This window comes from Mirounga angustirostris, unplaced genomic scaffold, assembly GCF_029215605.1.
Source record: "Mirounga angustirostris isolate CCGP_5_RB_7025 unplaced genomic scaffold, mMirAng1.0.hap1 SCAF_2, whole genome shotgun sequence".
NCBI lineage: Eukaryota > Metazoa > Chordata > Mammalia > Carnivora > Phocidae > Mirounga > Mirounga angustirostris.
The window spans coordinates 126,099,505-126,118,368 of NW_026991710.1; the positions used below are offsets into that span (position 1 = coordinate 126,099,505).

Genomic DNA, 18,864 nt, shown 5'->3' on the forward strand with positions numbered 1-18,864 from the left:
TCAGAGAGTTTATAGGTTATCTTGGCATAGAAAACTAATATCATAAATCTGGGAACAAGGAGTACCTTGCATGATAATGAGTTGATAGGAATTCATTGAAGAAGTGTGAAGTGGAGCCTCGGGAGAAGGGCTATTTGGAGGAAGTGGGACTCAAAGCATTTCATTAATTCAACAGAAATTTATTGAACAAACCCTTTATGCTAGATGTTATGTACTGTGCTGGAATTATAGTAATGAACAGGACAGTGTCCCTAAATGTATGGAGCTCACAGTCTGGTGAGAGGTCCAGACACAAAACCAAGCAATTACCTCAATGATAATGGCTATGTTGGGGGAATTACAGATTATTAAGGGAACACCTGGATTTGGAAGGGGCAACAAGATTTCATTGACGATTTCTTTGAGGACTTCTTTGAGGACACATGAGGCTGACACAGAAAGAAATCCCCATGGACATTGCTATTTACCCACTTAAAATAGAGTTCCTTTTTTACGCACTTAACTTTTAGAAACAGTCTCCAAAAATATAAAAAGCCTTTCTTAGAAACTAAAATATTTAGATTTTAGAATTTTATAGTAAGAAGAGATCTTAGAAAAATCCAAACTGTTTACCACCAATTCCTTTGTAACTCTGGAAAGGACAAGAAATGCAAGATTTCCCAAGTGGGCCAATGGGTCAGGAAATAGAAACCTCCTCTGGTTCAGAATGTGAGTGTCCAGGGAAGAGTATATCTCTGTGTCCTCTACCTTTTTTCTTTTGAGGAAAAGTTTTATTCTCCTAATACATGCATGATATCTTTGTCAGACCTGAAGCCTTTGTATCTGTTTCTATATCCCTTAAGGTTGGGGGGGTGGGGGTGGATAAAAGTGGTTGTGGCTGTTAAGTAATCTATTAATCTGTGTAATCTGTTAAGAACTAGCACTAAAATTATGGCTGCCACCCAGTCACCCCAACCTAATTAATCTGTCTCCTGAAGGATAGGAAAAATTACTGTTTTTAAATGGCCCTCATTCCTTTGGAAAGTTTAGATATGCTCCCATTGATACATTATTTCTCAGTTGGATGTTTCCCCATTAAATCCTACCGATTGCTTTAATTTTGTACCTTAGCAGAAATATTACTTCCCCCTTGTTTATGTAGCTTCTTTCATGAGCCACATAATATCCATTATTCCTGAAGAGCTTCTTGCATTGAAGAATTTAGAAGCAGACAGTAAGAGGTCTTTTAAACTGATACACTTTTCTCACCCTTGTTAAGAAGGACTTTCAAAGGTTTATGAAAAAAAAAAAGGACTTTCAAATGTTATTCATGGTATTGATATGTTCTTTTCTGAGTCAGATTTAGTGACATGGCCCATAACTCAATGTTAAATCCCAGTTTTTAAAATTTATGATAAAAGGAAGAAGACCACCACAGTTAAAGAACAAGAACTATGTTAAAAAACAGAAAAGTTAGAATTATGTAAGTAATCAAATATATGAAATATTCTAAAGGTATTGGATATTTTATTTTATGGGAAGCTCCTTTGTGCTTCTTTATTTCTATAACTGTCAGGGTGTTCTTCTGTTATAGTATTCTCTTAATGTAACATTTTGCACTGTAACTGTTACTTTTCTTATCCACCTACCAATAGACTGTGTACTTTGTGGCTTTAGTTTATGCCTGGCATATCGTAGGCACTTGGGTAATGTTAAAAGAATGTACAGTAATAAATTAATGTGACTCCCATTGGTGAAAAGTAGTTATTGTAGCTTACATCAGACCCTGGCATTTTTATCAGATACTTCACTTTGAAATATATTGGCTGAATTTGGGACACTACCAGGAACAATTAAATATGTAGTTCATACGTTGTAAAATATAAGCATGGGCAAATAATGACTATTATATGGAGGCCTAGTATTGCACAGATATTTAGCATAAAATTGGAACGGTACACTTAACGGTTCTCTGGTTATCTGCATTATCTAAAAATGTTAACGTTTATGTGTATAGCTTACATATATAGATATAAACTGGTACTTTGCTATATTAGATTTAAGTCAAATCCCTTTTTTCTCTTTTATAATTATTCCAAGATGCTGTTGGTAGAAACTATTTTTAAATATACACATATAAACATATTTATATGTATTTTACAAGTATATGTATACATGTGTATTTATATGTATATTACATGAATCACATTTCTGTATATAATTTCTGGGAGTTTAAGATATATTAATTAAAAAAAAAGATATCTTAATTTTTTTGTCTGTAATTTTCTACAAGCCAAGACCATGAAAGGAATGTTTTCAAGTTGTCAGTGGTATTTTCTGGGAAAATACCTGATTTATTGAACTTGTAGGAAAGCATGTACTTATTTTATTTATACTTACAGGAAAGATTATGCATTAAGTTAAATTAAAAAAGTATTTGAGGCTATGAATTAATGAAAATGAAGAAATAACAGCTGCTTTCACATGTGATCACATTTAGTCTTTAAAGCTAAAACTGGTATCTTGCCCAAGCTTTCTATATGTAAAAAAAGAGGCACAGACTCAGCAGTGTAGTGCTCTGCTCCAGGCAAAAGCTTATGCTCCGCAAATGCTTCATGGGATGACACTTGTATTTTATTTTTATTTTTTATTTTTTATTAATCTGTATACCCAACACGGGTCTTGAACTCACAACGCTGAGATCAAGAGCGTCATGTTCTACCAAGTGAGACAGCCAAGCTCCCCGATTTGTGTATCTTAGATAACACCATAAGTTGAGTTTCCTGTACAACAAAAGTGAAAACAGAACTGAATCCTGCTCATCCCCCTTCTGCAGATATTATTTCAGTTTACCTTTAATTATATTCATCAACTTGCTTCTCTGCTGGTGTTCTGTTTCTAGTGCATTTTAACTTTATGGTTTAGTAGAACATAATAGTGACAGTCCAAACAGTGAAAAATGTGAACGGACTTGTATTTTAAATCAGCAGCAGTAGAGGGAGAGAGTATTCCCATTCATTCCTTAATTACTCATTATCAGTACAGTCTAGTTTTTTGTATCATCTGTGTTCATATTGATTTTCCTCTCTTGACTAGTCAGATGCAACCCCATGACACAGTAACAATGTCAGCTTAAAAGGTTTTGATTTTTCTAAAACAATATATGGACTGGATAACTTCTTTCATTTTAGAACCAAGAATTTCTGTCACATGCAGACCATGGGATCCTGAGTCAACCTTAAATGCTGCTTGTGGGGACATCATTGTTTCCCCCTCAGGACAGGGCACCGGATTACTGGGGTGTGATGGGGAGGTGCAGGCAGAGGGCTTAGGGCGAGGACCTGGATTGGGGGGGTGGGGCTCCTCTTTTGGTTAGAGACACTACACTGTAGAGTTTCTATAAATAAGACCCTTTGCTGGGGACACAGCAGTGATCAAGTCAGACAGGTTCCTCCTAATCTCTCTGTTGCTGAGTCAGTGGCCACTTCTCAATCTTCATCTTACTTAGCCTGTTGGTAACATTGACAGGTAAGCACTCTCTCCTCCCACTTCCTTGAAACACCTTCCTAACTTGGTTTCCAGCGTGCTACATACACTTGTTTTTCTTCCTCCCATACTGGTTGCCCCTTCTCAATCTTCTTTGCTTGTTTTGCTTCTTCTGCTTCACCTTGTAGTGTTACTGTGCTTCAGAACTCAGGCTTTAGATCTTTTCCTTATGTTCATTCATTGCCGCACTTGATCTCAAGATTTTAAATACCATCCATATGCTGGTGAGTCCCAAATTTACATCTCCAGCCCAGATCTCGCCCATGACATTCAGATTTGTGTATGTCCAACTTTCCATCCAACACCTCCACCTGGATATTTAATAGGCATTTCACAGTTAATGTTCCAAATCTGAATTAATGAGCACCCTTTCTACACTAAACTTGTCCATTATCCACTCTAATCTCTGGCCTGATGTAGCAATAGCCTTTAATGCTTTCTACCCTTGCCCTTTTGTTACAGTCTAGTCTGAGCACAGTGTGATCCTGTTAAAAGGGAAGTCGCATTGTGACAGTCTTCTGCTCTGAAGTCTCTAATGGTTTTCTATCTCAGAGTAAAGCCAAAGTCCTTACCAGTGGCTGACAGGGCCCTACGTCATCTGCTCTCCCTCCCCTTACTTTTCTGATCCATTCTTCCCCCTCTTTTACTGTATTCCAGGACTGTTTCTTGTGAACATGCCAAGCCTGATCTCTTCACAGAGTTTTCCCATATTCTGTGCTCTCTGCCTAGAACGCTTTCCCCACATGCTTGTTCCTTGCTCTCTTCTAATATTTTGTTCAAATGTCACCTTTGCGTGAGGCCTTCCCTGACCACCCTATTTAGTATTGTAGCACCCATCCCACACATTCACTCTTCTCATCTCTGCTCTTTCTCCATAGCACTTACCACCTTTTTATATTGCATTAATTTACTTACACATTTTTATTGTGCTTCTTTTCACACTTGCTCCATGAGGGTAGGATTACTTTATTTCTTTACTGATGTTTCTATAGCACCTAGAATGGTGCCTGGCACATAGTAAATGCTCAGTACAAATTTGTTGAATGAAAGGAGACAAGAGTTGTTTAATATTATGTGAGGTATGTCTGCGTCCCAAGTCAAAATACATGTTGGTTTATTTTTTTTTATTTTTTTAAAGATTTTATTTATTTGACAGAGAGAGACACAGCGAGAGAGGGAACACAAGAAGGGGGAGTAGGAGAGGGAGAAGCAGGCTTCCGATTGAGCAGGGAGCCTGATGCGGGGCTTGATCCCGGGACTCTGGGATCATGACCTGAGCTGAAGGCAGACGCTTAACCGACTGAGCCACCCAGGTGCCCCAAAATATACATGTTGGTTTAAATCGGTTGTGTCACTTATTCATTTTATACCTGCCATTCCTTGAGAGTAGTATTTGAGGCAAATCTGCACCTATTTGATAGTTATATAATTTGGTTAACTATTTGACCAAATATGTATTCATTGGCTAGAACCTGAGTCAAAGGGAGGCAAACATCTTATGGAAACCATGTTTGGAAAGCCAAACTTATATTGGTAGGTGAAATCATTAAAAGATTGATTAGGAAGATCTAAATTGAACTGCTGTGGAGAAAAAAAAAAACCCTTTCGATCTATTATAGTCCCTAGACTTGTTAAATACTTTTATTCCATATAATAAGCAACTTAATTGTCTACTTTGGCATTTATTGTAGTCAACTTCCAACAAATTTAGTACCAGATGAAATATTTCCTTGTCACAAAATCAATTGCTCAAATCCTTCTAAGTATTAGAGCAGTGATTTTTAAAAACCTTATAATTATTATTAGGAAAAGAGTACTTTAAGAAAGAAATCACATAGCCAATTGAAAAACAGGTAGAAGTGGAATCTACCTACGTCCAAAGTTCAGGAGAATAGTTCTTACGATCACTGGCAGGAATGGATGAATGTGCTCACTGCCCTGCATCTGGTTTCTGTGGAATCTGAAACCGATACAGTGTGTGTGTTGGTGGGTTGGGGAGAGGGGTTGAAAAAAGAATATGAAAACTATCCTTTTAGGTACAGGGCTTTGGAAGGGCCCTGAAGCTTCGTCTGATCTTAATGATGATGTTGGTGATAGAGATGAGCGTTAACACATTGAGCCTTGAGATGCCCAGCACTGTTCCAAGCACGTTTCATGCATTATTCCCCCAAACAACCAGAGGTACAGAGAAGTCATGCCCAGGGTGACACAGCTGGGAAGGGAGAGAGTGAGGAAGGGTAGAAATGAAGAAATTAGACTGAGAACAGAGACCTCCATCAGCCTTAGTCCTGCCACCCATTAATTGGGGAAACATGGAAAACAGCACTTCATCTGGGTGTGTATCCTCGACTCTACTTGTGCAACAGAAATATTGATGCCAGCTATGAACTCCTCATTCTATTGTGCTAAGGTCAGGGAAGGTGTGTGTTAAGTGCTTTGTGTAGAGTGCTTGGAAATGTGGCGTGTTATTAAATTGCTTTTCAGGGCGCCTGGGTGGCTCAGATGGTTAAGTGTCTGCCTTCGGCTCAGGTCATGGTCCCGGAGTCCTGGGATCGAGTCCCGCATCGGGCTCCCCGCTCTGTGGGAAGTCTGCTTCTCCCTCTGCCTCTCTCTCTCTCTCTCTCATGAATAAATAAATAAAATCTTTAAAAAAAAATAAAAATAAACAAATAAACAAATAAATAAATAAATAAATTGCTTTTCATTCCAGCACAGTATTATAGGTGAGGCTTGCAAATATGATGAATTCCGCTGACTTTTTCTTTCACTTCTAATGTTTCTAATTTATCTCTTAGACGTGATTTTTTTTTTTTCTTTTTAGGTTACTTGTCTGCAAGACTTTTTTGGTGATGATGATGTTTTTATTGCTTGTGGACCTGAAAAATTCCGTTATGCCCAAGATGACTTCGTCCTGGATCACAGTGGTAAGGCCATTCTTTGACCGTCCTGGTAACCCTGAAACAGAGTCTCGGGGTTTAATCAGTTGGCCCATGCTAAGTGGTCTGGCATGTTGAAGAAAGATGACATTGGCGGTACTCTTTTTGAACTAATGAAAGTAGAGAATAAAATGAAAGCATTTGCTTAGTTGTTAAAAACTGAAAACTTAGTTCAAGTAGTTTTCATTTTGTAGACTAAAACAAGTTGTCTTTTTACTGCATTGTTTTGCCTCTGATATGGATTTCCTTCCCTGTTTCAGAACAGTGGCTGGCTGTGCCACCTTAAATATACAGATTGTATTGAGTCTGAAATGGTTAGTTGTGCATTTTCTGTGTACATAATGAGATATGTAAAAGGATCATAACTAAATTGTTAATCGTGGTTGTCTTAGCTTTCTTTTTACTTCATCGTTTGCAACTTTAAAAAAAATGCATTGTTTGTATATGCAGAACAAAAATAAGGCTATTTTCATTAATAGAATAAGAAAATCCCTTTCTCCAGTGTATGGAGTTTTCAACTTCCATGTATGGCGTTTTCAACTTTTTAGCAATAACCCCAGTGATTTCAAGTGTTATTGATTCTAGGAAAATTGCTTTACCCTTTCGTCTTGAATTAATTTAAACCTATTATAGTAATAGTGATTATTTTAGCTGATAGTAAAGTCAACTTCCTCTTTAAATGAGGTAAAATCATACAGACATAACATTTCACTTAGGAGAGTGATGTAAAAGATAAAGTCTCACTCTTTAATTTCATGAGTGAGGAAAGTTGGCCTTTCAAAAATTAGACCGATGGTAGACCCTTTCCAGTTGTAGTGATTCTGACCATCCAGAATTAGAGAAACATGTCAATAAATACTGTGATCCATAAACTTCTTAAAATTCAAGATGATACATTTTGTGGTACCAAACTTCCTTGTGCAATTCTTTCCTGTTACACTATGTTGGTTACCTTGGGGATAATTTATCTGCTTTGTGCTTGGGGCTCATTTATCTATATTTTTTGTTTTTGTTTCATTTTCTCACTGCCGCCAAATATCATTGAGGGTTTCTGTTCTGTTTTGTATTCTGATGGACTGGCCCTGCTTTAAACTGGTAATACCACTGGAAAGAAGCGCAGAGAATGTCCTTTTGTATTACGTGTGCTAATGCTCTCCCCTGTTGCCATGGATGATTAAGGTTGACTGAAACGTGCATTTGCATTATCATCTGTAATTTATATTTCTTGATTTTAGCTTAATCTCATTTCATATTATTTCTTTGATGTCAATCAGTAAATTTGGAAGTTGAGACACTGAAACACAATGATATCTTCTAGGTTATAAAGTTAATTTGGGTTAACAACAACAAAATATTTATTGAGTACATACTATGTATATACCAGGCATTGTACTCCATGCTTTATGTGTATGTTGTAAACTTACCTAAGCTAGTTTTATCATTCATAGTTTTTGTTGTTAGCTGTTGATGGGCTCCCAATAGTGAAAGGTGGGTGTAAGCTACTGATTTCTTCCCTCCCAGTTGCCAATTACTTAACCTTCTGCAAACTGGGGATAACTGGCGTTTTTGTAAGATTTTATGTCAATATATATAAAGCAGTTACAAGGGTACCTGTTGTATGTGCTATGGCTCTTGTTATTGTAAACGTCATTATTATACCACCACCAGCAGGTCATAAAATCAAACCTAATTCTGCCACTGTTACATTTATTTGGAGGAAAAATTGTGTATTTTTTTTTAACCAGTTATTTAACTTGTATTTAATCTTAAAGTCCTAACTTCAAATCCTTTTAGGATTTTGATAAGACATTAAAATGCTAAACGCAGTCTTAGCCCAGTAACAGAATCCTCCTTCAAGAACTGGCTTCAGGACTGGTTAAGCGTCCTAAAACTAGGGTGTAGTTCTGAAGCTCTAGTTATTGGTTCTCTAGATTTACACTGCTTATGAAAGAGTGGCACTCCCTTTAAGATGTTTCTGACTAACACACACACCACTCCTTTCAACAACAGAATGCTGTTTAACATCCACAATGCTAATTAACCTAGCTGAAGTTGCTCCAGCCCCTTCTGAGTGAGGTTTAGATTAGGGTCTTTCAAATGCTAACTAGCCTCCCCTGGTGTGTGTTTTCCTGATTACTGGACTTCACATGTTAATTTATTGCCCCTGAGGTATAGATTAAAACCAACCCACATCTTAACCTTACCACGTAAATTGAAGCATTTTAACGTAAATGACAGACAATATGCTATCTAATTTAATCCTTATAACAAGCCTACGAAGCAGATTTTATTCCTATCCCAATTTCATAGGGGAAATAACTGAGGCTTAGAACCTAACCGAGGTCCCCCAGTTAGCAAAATCAAATTCATGATTCATGCAAAATCTGCATGACTCCAAAACCCGTGTTCTTAATTATTCAAATTAGCAGTGATTATTTTAGCTGTAATTAGTTCTGGTCCTCTAAATGCTGTTTAACTTGGTGATTTGTGGAAAAACCAAAGTTATTGTTGAAAGCTAGTTTCCTCATTTTTTGATGCTCCATACTTAGGGAAGGTGGAAAATAAGACAGTAAGGAGTCCCATACCCTTTCAAAATAAAATTATCAGAGAATTTGGAGAGAATAAAATTGTAGCCTTTTGCTACTGACTAAAAAAGGAAGTTGCCCATGTTTAGATTAGGCTTTATGGTTGTGACCAAGTTAGGACATTGGAATTTCTGTATCCAGTAAGAACTCCACTGAAAACAATGACGTGGTCTACAAGATGCATAGCCTGACTAAAGATAACCTCAGGTGTACTTTTGGGACAGTTGCTTTGTCTATTAAAGTTGTTTTACAGTAATGGGAAAATGATCAGGTAATCGTTCTCTGGCAATAAACCACATTCACGTGTGATCTTCCCTTGGTTAGTATTTAAACCAGATTTAGTTAATGCACTTTACTTCCTTTCTAGAATGTCGTGTCTTGAAGTCATCTTATTCTCGCTCCTCAGCTGTTAAGTATTCTGGATCTAAAAGTCCTGGGCCCTCCCGACGCAGCAAATCACCAGCTTCAGGTAGTTAGTCATTCTTCAGTTTCTTTAATTATTATGAACTGGTAGTCTTTCCCATGTTTGCATGCAGCCAGGTTCCAAAATAACATGTAGATGACATGATTTTTAAAACCAAAAATTTAAGTCTGTTGCTCAAAGCTGTCATAAATCTGCTAAGACACTTGTTTGTTTTATTCTCACACATTTTCTCAAGAACAGTCTATATCTAGAATCTTCTGGTATTTACATAGAAGTGTTTCACATTTGGACCACAGCGTACTGTATTTTTAGCTTTGTGCTATATGATTGTGGATATTTTTCTTCTCTTATTGGTTTAAAATATACATCCAACACAGAATGCATTTACTTGGTAAGTTTCACTGGCTTTTCCTTCAAGCAATTTAATAGTAGCAATGATTATTATTAGAAATTGGTACTTATTTAAGAGTCAGACTTACCTGTAATTAAGTTTCTTTCAGGTTCTAAACCTGTAGATCTGTCATAATTTTGACTGTTTTTTTCAAAGCTAGAAACACCTATAAATATCTTGATGTATTAATTCTATAGGGTTTGTTTATAGTAATTGTAACTAATTTTGCTGATACCATTTCCCTTTAAGGAAAGGATTGTGAAAAACCATGATTTTACAGGTGGGAAATCTAGAACATGTGAAAGTAGTATCAATTAAAACTGTGTCAAGCACCAGACCCTCTAAAAGATGGAGTTTCTTGGACATCGTACTTGTCACTGCTTCCCCTTCAGCACCCACCCCACTTTCCTTCAGTCTGGTTGTTTTGCCCTTCTTCTGTATACGCATTCAGACCTGCTGAATAACTGCTCTCCTTGCTGTCTCCTCCTCTTTGTATTCACTGAATGTGCACAGTAAAGAGGGGTGGCCACCACTCCAGTGCCTGCTCTGCGGCCAGATCCCCAGGTGAGCCATGATAAGAATGGCTATGTCGCTCTGCTGGGTTTTTGTTTCTGTCTTTTGCCACATTTCTGTTTCCTTTCACTCCATTTCCATGAACGTCTCTGGCTTGTACCAGGTACATCCGTGCGCTGTGGAACGCTCCACCGTGTGTGGGATGCCTCAGCACCCCTTCTTTGTTGGAGAGCCAGTCGTTGCCAGAAGATGGCCAAGTGTCTCTCTGTGTGTAGTTACAGGACAAAGGGATCGAGGAGCCATACCACCTCAAAGGATCTACCTTCTTGTTAATTTTGGAAAATATCCCATTGTCGAAAGAGGTGAACGTTTGTTGGTGATATGAAAATGGCCACAGGGGCAGTTAAACTTTTCTGTTCTCACCTTCTTCTCCTTCTGTTCTTACCTTCCCCACCCTACAGCTAATAGACCCAACACTCTTTCTGAAAATACTGACAATATGAATATGTTCAACAGAAGGCATCTCTCTGCTGGGAAGCTTAGTTCAAATCATATTATGCTTTCTGTCAAGTATCTCAGACACTAGGAAAGCTAATATAACACGAGATTGGCATAAATACAATTACCTGAGCTTACCATATGGTAAATGTAGATTTTTGTCAGGTTCTTGGCTTTCGTTTTAGCCAAGGTTTACAGATGTTTATCATATCAGTAAAATAAATAGAAGTAAGGAGAGTGATTCAAAAATCAGGTATTATAATGAATCCAATACATACTCAACTAAGAGCATGTTTCATAAGCCGTATTTCTCTTGCAGACCAATATGTTTGTATAAATAAAGATTTATTCAAATCTTTTTAAATTGAATTTGGGATGCTTAGAAATTGATTCAAGAAATCCTAACATTTCAGGACCCCCAATTTTTAACTAAGTCTGTATTTGCACTTGGGATAGTAGAGTAGATCTTAAACTTGTAAGTAAAAGTTGTGAGATGTTTAAATCACGTTTTGGAGAGCAAACAGCGTCTTATGAGAGATTAAACCCCAAAGTATGTTCACCACATCCTGCAGTTACAGAAAAGTTAGGGATTTGTATTAAAAGCCAAGTACCCACAAGTACAACTCACTTTTACAGACCTCTAGCTGTGGTATATACCTGTTAACATTTAGAAAATTCTGTGGGACAAACTGGAATCTCAAACAGAACTAGTAACTTTGTAGACATAACATTGTACTTTTTCGGTCTTGGGATAGAAGTGCACCGTAAGTGCAGTCTTCTGGTTGACTGAATTCCTCAACAGTGTGTAATAAACACATAGAAATTCATCTGGATAACATAAGTAGGTAAATATTACTGTAATGAGCCCTAAAAAGGCTCACTTTAGGTTTCTAGCTTGTGAATCTTTCAGAGTCCACCGAGAGAAAATATTCAGAACAAACCAACCAAAAAGCCCAAGTTTATTTCTTCCCTTACAGTTGAGGGGAGGTGTGGATAATAGCCTTCTTTTGGGAGAGAAAGTCAGGGGGTGGTGAAGGAGTGGTACATGATGGAGGTGTGGAATGGTTGTTGTCCACCTGCCAGTTTTTGGCAGCCCTGTGAGGGGAGCATGCCCAATGTGATCCTGTCCTGGGTCCCACTTACCCTTCCTGAGACTCGGGAGAAATGTGCAAAGAAATGAAATTAAGAACTACTCATGAAGGAACATTTTTTTAAAAAAAGATTTTACTTATTTATTTGACAGAGAGATAGCAAGAGCAGGAACACAAGCAGGGGGAGTGGGAGAGGGAGAAGCAGGCTTCCCGCAGAGCAGGGAGCCCGATGTGGGGCTCCATCCCAGGACCCCGGGATCACGACCCGAGCCGAAGGCAGACGCCCAACGACTGAGCCACCCAGGCGCCCCTGAAGGAACATTTTTTAGAATTTTCCAAATGCTCTGGGAAACTGAGAAGCCCAAATGTGACTTGGTATCTCTTTAGGATGAGATTATTTGGAGGGAAATATGGACATGTAGTTACTGACACCAGTAAAACCCCTGGCAGTGAGTTTTGTCAAGAAACTGTTTAGGAGGGGGTGTAGTTTTAGGGAGTTTTGTCTGCTGTCAAGATCACCATTTGCAGGAATTGATTTTTATCCTTTCGTTCCTTTTCTGTCACTGTTCCAAGGTAGCCTCTGCTATTAATGTGGTGTCTGAGTATCTGTGAAAGCTAACAGCACTTATTGAGTAGAGGCTGGTGATGTGCACAGATTGCTGTATGGAATGAAGAAAAAAGTAAAATTCAGTCTTAACTCACAGCAAATTGACTAGTTCATTGCCCATAATAATCTCTATTTTATGTGAATTCCTGCCACCAATTCCCTTTTAAAGAGAATTTTTAAAAGAAACAACATTGAGGGGCGCCTGGGTGGCTCAGTCGTTAAGCGTCTGCCTTCGACTCAGGTCATGACCCCGGGGTCCTGGGATGGAGCCCCGCATGGGGCTCCCTGCCTCTCGGGAAGCCTGCTTCTCCTTCCCCTGCTCCCGCTGCTTGTGTTCCCTCGCTTGCTGTGTCTCTCTCTGTGTCAAATAAATAAATAAAGTCATAAAAAAAAGAAACAACATTGAAATTTAACTTAATTGAGAAATGATCAGGACTGTTGAATATTCTAAAAAGTTCCTAATTGCACAGTTCCTCGTGTTGTCCTTGCACTCTAAATATGTACATACATTTGTTAAATTATAGATAACGGATCATTGTTTATGCATGAGTGTTTTTAAATTAGAAAAATTAAAGTTTAGTAAGTTAAAAGTGACTAGAAAATTTTTTCATCCTTACCCAATTTAAAATGAGCAATGCAATAAATAAGCATGACTTCATAGACCCAGATACCTTGGTTTATAGATGATTCATCTAATCACAAATACTTGTTGATCCAAGACTTTTGCCTCCACTCAAGGACTGGTACTCACTTTTTTGAGTCACCTATTTTGGACTTTTGCCTCTGCATTTTGCTTTTTTATATTTATTTGCTTCATTTAAAATAATAGTTGTCTGCTTCTTCATATTTGAAAGGAAAAGAAAAAGATGGACTTTTCTTTCTATAGAGATGAATGACAGTTTTCATCTTTGGGCAAAAGCATTGAAGATTAGTGATAAAAAGGGGTTGCAAATACTTCTTAGAAAAATAATTACACCAGTCCTAGATGTTAACAACCATCTTTGTGAAATGACAGCAGAAATGGATTCAGGTGATACAATTAGGAATAAGTTTGAGTCATGCTGAAATGTTTGACCAGCATTCTCTAGTATAAAATCTGCAAATTTACCTTCCCTTCTAAACAGCAGTGGTCATACTTTTCCTAGCTATGCTCTAAATTGAGCCTTCAACCTAGGAAGTGTGTGGAAGTTTGGAGGGGCTTCTGTTGAAAAACCATCAGGATTTACTAAATAATGGGAGAAGTTAAACTGTGAAGGCAAGAAAATGGAAGGAATTAAAAATGACTAGATAAAAAGTTGAAGAGTATCTTTTATGGCCTTCAAACAAATAAGCAGATGTTGCAAGAAAAATGACCAGTAATTTTCCCTTTCCATTAAGAATATGCTTAGAAAATGTGTTTGGATTATGGTGGAATTGATTTGGGAGAGCCGTAGAACTTCTTGGGTATTCAGGTTCGTATATACCGATATTGGAAATTATAGGACAGCCTTCATAGTAAAGTATTACAAACATACCAGCCATTTCATTTCTCTGCCCTTCCTGGCAGTCAGGATATATGGACAAGTTCCCATTCACATCTCTAATTCCATAATGTTTTATATATTTGTTTATGTCACTGTTGGAAAACTATTACTGATAACAATTCTAGTTTCACTCCTTATTTGTCTGATATTTTGTAATGCAGTAAAACACATTATTTTTGCTTTTCGCTGATTTGCCATCTGCTTTGAGCTTTAAATGAATTCAAGCTTCATTGGAGCTATGTTGTGCATGTGCTTAGTGTTTTTGCACAATCTGGTTATTTGGGGTTTTAATGACCTCTGTCTCCTCTGTTGTCTCATGGTCAGTTAATGGAACTCCCAGCAGCCAGCTGTCTACTCCTAAATCAACAAAATCCTCTAGCTCTTCTCCAACTAGCCCAGGAAGTTTCAGAGGATTAAAGGTATGAAATAGGATATATTGTGTGATTTTGTGATTTTGTTGTGTTTGTGTGATTTTGTTGTTTTGAATTGCATAGTTTGGTAGTTTAATTTGTTCAGGGGCTTGGGTGCAATAACAAATCAAAAAGGAAAGAGTTTAGGATTTGGAGCTGGGAAGACCTGCCTTTGAATCCTGTGTCCTTTTTATCTTGTAATTTGGGTCAACTCACCTCTTCTGAGCTCAAGTGTTCCTATCTCTAAAATGGGAATGTAAGGTTGTGGTTAGGGTTGAACATACTGGGGTAAAATATAGTAAGTAGTAGTTTTCCCGTTATTATCAAAATGATTTGCAATGGGAAAGCCTTGGAGAACGCTATACTTCTTTTACAAATCTCATTTTGAATCATTATTTTAATATTGCTAACCTAATTCGACTTTGCGAAAGTTTAAAATAGGTTGAAATACTAGTAAGGTACTTATGTGCATATGTAGTAACCCAAGAAGATATGTTCATTTTGGTGAGAAGTTAGAAATAAATCTTAGGTTTTGACTGTGATATCCTAAAAATATAAATGGTAACTTAACATGATCAGCAGTTGGTTTAATAGACATTTTTTTGGTTTAATAGACATTGTGTCTAATAGGGAGAAAAATGGATGAAACCAAATTTGCAAAAATTTCAGCAACATTAATTTCATCTAGTAGCTTTCAATAATTTAAATTTATAAGAGAAAATTTGCCTGGTAAAATAGCAGTAAATGAGGTTAAAAACTGAGTTTTCGGGGCACCTGGGTGGCTGGGATCAAGCCCTGCATCGGGCTCCCTGCTCCGCGGGAAGCCTGTTTCTCCCTCTCCTACTCTCCCTGCTTGTGTTCCCTCTCTCACTGTGTCTCTCTCTGTCAATAAATAAATAAAACTCTTAAAAAAAAAATTGAAAGTTTTCCTTTTGTAGAAACAATGAAATCTGCATGGTAATGTACCCTAAGAATACGGAAGTATACATAGTGCTGTGTATGCATGCGTAAATTAACTTGTTCTCATGGTATTTTGGTGACATTGGAAATGTCTTCATTAGGAATACATTCCCCCAAAGTTGGTTGCCTAAACACTTCAGATATTGTCTGAATGGTTTTCTTTACTTTAAGGATGTTGAAAAATCTTTTTCATTAGTACAATGGATTGTAAGAACCCCACCACCCCTGGGTGAGTGAGGAATGAGAACCTGCAGAGCAGTGAGGACGGTGGGCCTTCCACTTCTCCAAGGGCTCATTCTCCACCTGACTCTAAGGTTTGGCTGTCCTGCCCTGAGAAGGTTGTGTGATCATTCAAGGTGAACTTGCATGATTCTCATGTAAGTGACAGAGATCAAAAAGAGAAATTCCTTCCTGAAAAGGACAGCTTGTTTTTGTGCCTGCTTGACTGAGGTGGGTAGTAAGTGTGAGAGAGGGGAGTATATAGCTCTCACCTACCTCCAAGTGCTAGGATCTCCTTTATCAAAAGAACCAGGCATTTTGAGGTGCGAAACTGTCTTAGGTCAGTTTATAGTATGATTTCAGTGGAATTCTAAACTGTTAATAACAAAAAAGTTATATATAAATTAAAAATCACTAAGCAGCAAAGTATTTTCAGCTTCCCCCCAATTTATTGTACCCCAAATAGATAGGAGATGCACTGTTTTTAATTTGAGTAACTTTCAAGAGAACTAAAGTAAAAATAATTCAAGTTCATTCACTTCTTTTCTAATTTCAGTCCTGTGTTAAAAGTAAAAGCAAGTGGCTCCTGGTGCTGGTAACTTTTAACCTTAGGGCAAATCCCACACAGACTTTCCAGTGAGCCAGTCCTGTCCTCCCACAGGCCATTGCTCCGGGCAGGATACTGAATCCTTTGCTTCCTTGTTGTTTCATTCACTTCCCTCTTTGTTATCCCTCGGTAACCGTTGCTTCCATCTTTCTTTCTAGCCCATCTTCAGCTGTGAGCCCAAGATTGTTCCTTTTTAATTGTTGCTACTAGTCAGTCGGTGCTGCTTAATGCTTAGAGCACACACCCACCCTACATACATGCACACAAACTAGCACAAGATCACTTATACTCCTGGAGTGGAGATTCGTGGAGTTTTGAAAACATGATAAGTTGTTTTATTGCTGAGACATTAGATAAAGTTGTTCTCATTATGCTGAGTGTATTGGAAATGGTATAGCAACCCCAGCAATCTAGCACACAGCTCTCTTGGTTACTGGTCAAGATAGAAGATGAGATTATCAGTAAGATAAGGAGTAGTGGTCTTTCTGTTACTGGTGGGAGAGAGCGTTGTGTGAATGGGGAGGTCTCAGCTTGGATTCCCCATGAAAAGATACATAGGGATCCGTGCTCAGAATAAAGACGGCCAGAAGGAAAGTAGCAAGTACAAAGCAGTTCATTAAGGTGAAAGGACACTCTCAAGGTGGGAGAGCGGACAAGTTCCAGGAGGTGGAACCAGCCCCTAGGTTGTTTTGGGATTGGGTATTACTGGGTCTTTCTGGGACAAGCAGTGTGGTGGGTGGTCTCTAGTGGAGGCTGCTTCCAGTCTTTTGGGAGACTCCTCCCACAGGTTGGGAGGGGGAGTGTTTGACCCTGCGAGGTTTGTACCAGAACCATCAAGGTAGCTTTTCTCCATTGGCCATTGGGCATTGGGCAGGGCTATACCCGCAATTCAGATACATTATAATGAGTTTAGGGGTTACCCTGGGGCAGAGGTGGAAGAGGGGAGTACTGTGTTCTGTACCCATGGCTCTTGATCTGTCAGTCCCAGGGTCTTAGAAGCCACAAGGTCAGGATGTTGTGCCCCCCCCCCCTTTTAATGTGTCACCTATTTATCACTGTCCTTGCCTCCAGCTCCTGTCTCTATCATTCTCCCCTCAAGGCCTTGGGACTCTGCCTCTCAGCATTCCTCCCACTGCTCAGTCTAGCTTCTACCTAACTTTTGCATGACCCTACCCCCTTCCCTCCCAAACCCACTTTGTCTTCCACCACACTTGAGGCCTGTGGGCTTTACTCACAGCTGTGAGACCTCCTCTGTGTTTTCTATCATCATCAAATAAGGACATTTGTTTTCAAATGACCACTAAAGTGCTGGGATTATAGTTCTTTAAATTAGCAAAAACCCACAAAAATTTACTTAGGAGGCAGGGGGAGTCTATTCTCTTCACTTTAAAGCTGATACAGAATTACTGAATTTTACATTAAATATTAGCAGCTTATATTAGCAGCTAAATATTAGCTGAATCTCTGCCACACTGATCAGCTTTTAGGCCACAATGCTAAACTGTTGCCTATTCCCCTGGGTCATGCCTTATGGAAATTGCGTCTCCTGACTGTTCCCAGCAGTCCCTGGTATTGGATATTGTTGTGGGGATGAAGACCTGCCTTTGAAATACTGCCGCTTAGTCATGTTACTTACTGTACAAAATACCCTAATTTCGACGTCAGTGTAAGCTCTAGTCAGCATCTGTCCACGTTTGCATTATTTTCTCTATTCAGTGACATTACAAATGGAGAATTACAGATAATTACCATGTGTTAGTTCTCTGCTTTTTTCTTCCCCTTCATTTAAAATGGCTTATTAAGATCAATTAAGAGGGAATGTCTGACAATGGAGGGCTGTTTTGCACAGGCAGGAACTATTTATCCTGGTTAGATGCTTTAATGGCTTTGGGGATAGCTAATTTTTATCGAGAGAATCAGAATTGACAAAAGCAAGCAAACCAAGCCAGGACAGCCTGTGTAGGAGATGATACTCCTGTCTCTCTATCTGCCAGGACACAGCTTCTGCCAGATTATTTACTTACTTACTTACTTACTTATTTATTTAACTACCTGGGTTTTACCTAGTAGGGAATTGGGCAAAGTGAAGTCAAAGGGAAGCAGAATTTGATATTCTATCACAATTTTCCTGTGCCAGTTTCTGGGAATCATTTTAGTGTTTTGGTAGGGACGTTGGAAAAACTGAAAACGAAAACAGTCATATTGTGATGTTTAATCTCTGACCACAGAGTGTCCATGGCTTTTTTTGTTTGCTCATTGAAAAAGATATGAGAAATACAGAAGCAGCCCAGTTCTCCACAAAAAAGTCCTCATAGTTTTCCCCATCCTACTCTTTGAGGAAGACCTTTCTGCTCCATTCATACACATTTATAAAAGATCGTGCTCTTTGAAGGGCTGGACCAAAGCCAAGAGAGGAAGGAAAGCTTTCTTCAAATAGTAATTTTTGCAGGATGGGAGTATAAGAAATAGGGTGGCAACCAAGCAGTTGGGCTTCTTTAAACCTAAAACTAAAAGACATTAGGGTAACTGAAAGTTGTACTTCGATTATAATTTTTTGGTTTTGCTAGTTATGTGA

The 18,864-nt window shown here is 38.3% G+C and overlaps 1 protein-coding gene across 8 annotated transcripts in view; it reads left to right on the forward strand.

Annotated features, from left to right (window-relative positions):
- The window catches only part of DCLK2 (doublecortin like kinase 2), a 159,062-nt gene that overhangs the window by 82,235 nt on the left and 57,963 nt on the right, over positions 1–18,864 (forward strand). For all 8 annotated transcript variants that reach the window (XM_064585166.1, XM_064585163.1, XM_054508710.2 and 5 more), the window contains exons 3-5: positions 6,347–6,449; positions 9,414–9,515; positions 14,418–14,512. In XM_064585166.1, coding sequence (XP_064441236.1) covers positions 6,347–6,449; positions 9,414–9,515; positions 14,418–14,512 — 300 coding nt within the window. The remainder of the gene's footprint in view (positions 1–6,346; positions 6,450–9,413; positions 9,516–14,417; positions 14,513–18,864) is intronic.